This window comes from Priapulus caudatus, unplaced genomic scaffold (assembly GCF_000485595.1).
Source record: "Priapulus caudatus unplaced genomic scaffold, Priapulus_caudatus-5.0.1 Scaffold1884, whole genome shotgun sequence".
In the NCBI taxonomy this organism is placed as follows: domain Eukaryota; kingdom Metazoa; phylum Priapulida; class Priapulimorpha; order Priapulimorphida; family Priapulidae; genus Priapulus; species Priapulus caudatus.
The window spans coordinates 18,247-22,182 of NW_014578945.1; the positions used below are offsets into that span (position 1 = coordinate 18,247).

At 42.0% G+C, this 3,936-nt stretch overlaps 1 protein-coding gene across 1 annotated transcript in view; it reads right to left on the bottom strand.

The window, feature by feature from the left end:
* Positions 1–400: 400 nt before the first annotated feature.
* LOC106817830 (salicylate carboxymethyltransferase-like) overlaps positions 401–3,936 on the bottom strand; it is a 19,144-nt gene continuing 15,608 nt past the window's right edge. Inside the window, exons 3-8 of the mRNA XM_014822534.1 lie at positions 3,722–3,820; positions 3,213–3,360; positions 2,083–2,213; positions 1,612–1,751; positions 1,161–1,335; positions 401–656 (exon numbers count right to left, since the gene is read on the bottom strand). Of these exons, the coding sequence (XP_014678020.1) occupies positions 427–656; positions 1,161–1,335; positions 1,612–1,751; positions 2,083–2,213; positions 3,213–3,360; positions 3,722–3,820 (923 nt within the window). The 3' untranslated portion in view covers positions 401–426. The remainder of the gene's footprint in view (positions 657–1,160; positions 1,336–1,611; positions 1,752–2,082; positions 2,214–3,212; positions 3,361–3,721; positions 3,821–3,936) is intronic.

Consider the following 3,936-nt stretch of genomic DNA (forward strand, 5'->3'; position numbering starts at 1 on the left):
TAATATAGAAGAAACTATATAGAACTATAATTATAGTTATGTAGACGAAGCTATATCGAACTATATAGTTATATAGACGAAACTATATAGAACCATATAGTTATATAGACAAAACTATATAGATGAAACTATATAGAACTATATAGTTATATATCAAAACTATATAGACGAAACTATATAGAACTATATAGTTATATAGACACAACTTGATTGACCTTCACACCAGTATAAACGTTCCCGTGCAAATAGGTACGTAAATTCGCACGACCGTATTTAACAGTAGGGCGGTTACGAATATCATTATTTGACGTTATTTCATCTGGTGACTAATAACGAAAATTATTCGCTACACTAACAGAACGCTCGTTATATACTGAGAACAATATATACAAGAATATATATATATATATATATATATATATAGGATTACTCCTCCAGCTTTCGCAGGTGCGTGTACGTGTGTACGTAATCCATGGCATGGTCCCTCGGATTCCTAGCGACGTCGTCCTCGTAGCTCTGGAAGAAGGCGTCGACGATTGCCGCCTTCTCCTCGGGCGTGCGACAGTCGGACAGACCGGAGAGAAACGAGCTGTTCGACCAGGTACGAATCGTCCTCACGTACGACCTCGCGTGAGCTCGCACGGCGTCAGCGTCATCTGGCGACGAATAACGAAAATTATTCACGACACTAACAGGACGTTCGTTATATAGAGAAAACTATATATAGACGATATATATATACATATACACATATACATGTATATATTGTTCTCAGGTTATATAGAGCGAAAAAACTCCCTGACCATCACACCAGTATAAACCGTTCCCGTGCAAATATGTACGAAATAATCCCACAACCATATTCAACGGTACGACGGTTTAATATTTATCGATAACTACTGAGGCGTTCAAATTAAAATTAAGCCGTACTCGCCTCTCTCTGCGAATATTTAATATAATAATTATAATTATACATATAATTATTAATACGTATTTTAACGACTAAATAAATTAAATTATATATAATTATATTAAACAATTTTACGATTATTAATAATACGTATAAATGCATTAGGTGCCTCGCTCCCTCTCCCTCCCCCATCTCCTCCTAGCAAGAATATATATATCGTTTGAAATGCCCGCATTGTACGTGTACGAACCGTCTCTGCCGCTCTCCAGCCACCTGACGTGGAAGTAGCAGTTGACGACTTTGGTCTCGATCGAGACAAGTCGGAGGCCGAGCTTGTAGACGGGAGATTCGACGTCCGTCAGCGGTGCCGTAATTTCCTTCTCCGTGCGATAATAGTTGTTGATCGTAGTATTCTGGAACTCTTCCTGAGAGAAGAACGAACACACGAATAGGTTATCAACCGGGGCGGGGAGGCCGTCGTGAGAAGGTTTGAGAAAAAAATATACGCTGTAAAGATCGCCGAGAGAAAAGCGAAAGAAAAGCGAAGTTATTGATCGTAGTATTCAGGAATTCTTCCTGAGAGAAGAACGAACACACGGATAAATGATCAACGGGGTGGGAGAACCCGTAGTGAGAAAGCTTGAGAAAGAAATATACGCCTCAAAGATCGGCGAAAGAAGGCGGCGAGCGCGCGCCCGTACCGCGGTGATGATGCCTTTGTCCACCAGAGCGCGCCACTTGTCCGTCATGATCTGGAACATGTTGCACTTGACGCGCTTCGTGTTTCCCAGGTACTGATTCTCCTTGTCCACGGTGAAGTTAGCTATCACCATCCGTCCACCTGTAATGCCATGCATACACACGTGTACCGTACATATAGTTGCCTATATTATGACGCTCCTGATAGTAGCTATATATATATATACACACACATCGTTTCTATAATTCTACCAACTAAATATGAAACAGATTAATACGGAAATAATGAGCGAAATATAAATTATTATAATTTGCTATTAACCTCCTATACCTCATAACTAAATATTATTAAAACTAAATGTGAACTAACGGGAAATATGTTGGTCAATGTTGCTACAAGTTCATCCTTATCACTTACTTACTACTACGATTATTATTATTATTATTATTATTATTACTTAGTTACTGCGTACCTGGCTGCAACTCCTTAGCCCTGTTAACGAGTATGGTGGCCCAGTCTTCGGCTGCCTGACGTTTAAACTTCTCTTTTTCCTCGGGAACGGTGATTCCCGTGAAGTGTACGGCACCAGTTATTGTACATGGCCTAAAGAAACCCAGAGACAAGCCAGTATAGATAAGTAAAGATGAGAGAAATTGAGGAAGAGAGCAAGGGAGAGAGAGAGAGAGAGTGGGGTGGGGGGAGTGGGAGAGGATATATATATATGTAAGAGGTAAAAAGAGAGACGTTTAGAGCCATCGAGATTGAGAAAAAAAGAAATGGTCACAGTAGTAGAAGTATACGTAATACAGAACGGTGCGCGCGGCGCCAAGCACACATATCATATATATAAGTATATAGATGAGATAAAGATTAAGATATATTAGTAGATAGATAGATATATAGATGATGATGGTGGGGATGCCTGAATGGATTGATGGATGGATGGATGGATGATGGATTGGATTGGATGGATGGATGGATTGATGATGGATGGATGGATGGATTGTTATGGATGGATGGATGGATGGATGGAATGATGGATGGATGGATGGATGGATTGGATGGGACGGATGGATATATATGATAAAAGTAATCGAACATGATAAAGGATTTCATTTCGCGAACTTGCCAGCAACATCAGTAGTGTGTAACAGACAGCAGACGATAAGAGGCTAAAAACTCAGCCAAGCCAAAGCACGACTAGCACTCTATCGCGAATGACGTCACCGCTGTTTACGGACAGCCGCCATGTTGCGACCATCGCGATTCAAGAGGCCACTCAAGACGCCATTTTTAAATAAAACTTGACCGCTGGCCAAGAAAATCCGAACGCAGATTTCCGCATCTCATCCCATGCTTGCGGGCACGCGTTCACTCGCCCCGATCTGCCACCCCCTCCCAATATCCTCGCTATACGCGATACTCCAGAGGTCCGCAACTATGACAAGCGTCTACTCTGTATCTGTAACGCTAACGGCAGCAGTGTCTCACCTGGGAGGAAACCATGGAGGAAGTCTATCGAGGAGAGATGGACGAAAATGTCGTCAGTGTAAGTATTTATAACTTATTTTGGATCTAAACTGTATTTTTAAGTGCTCTCACCGTTTCGACAGCCAGTGCATTCCCGTGGAGGAGAAACCGAAATGGAGAGAGTTACCGGAGAAGCATTGCTTGTAGAAGGACGTCCCGCTGGCGAAGACGCGTACGTCTGGATGCGCGATCAGGTAGCTTTCAGGTTTTGGAATGACGCCTGCGACAAACATTTGTACGATCCACGAGTGGATTTCGGAAAGAAAATGACGCGTTCGAGCGCGCTCTCGTAAACACTACGAATGCACTATACGTACACATTAAATAAAGTATTTTGTAATGTTTTTTATTCATAACATTTTTCATAACATAATAATCATGTTTTTTTTCACCTTATTTTATTCGTTCGTTAGTTCGCTCGCCGGTTCGTTCGTTCGCTCGTTCGTTCACTCGTTCGCTCGCTCGTTCGTTCACTCGTTCGTTCGTTCGCTTGCTCGTTCGCTCGCTCGCTCACCAATCATTCACCTTCGTTCACTTCAGTCACAGTATATAGTACATAGAATAGGTATCTGTGTAAATACCTTGCATGCGGTAGAACAACGACGTCCAGTCGTTCGATGGTTGGTCCTCGTAAATTATTTCAATGTCGAACTTTTTCCCGTGCTTCTTCCTGAGTTGGTCTATACGATAAAAACACATGTACACTCACGTGCTTAACAACAAGCACAATCGTCACCGTCACCGTCACTGTCACCGTCATTGTCATCGTCACATCACCGTCACTATCACTGTCATC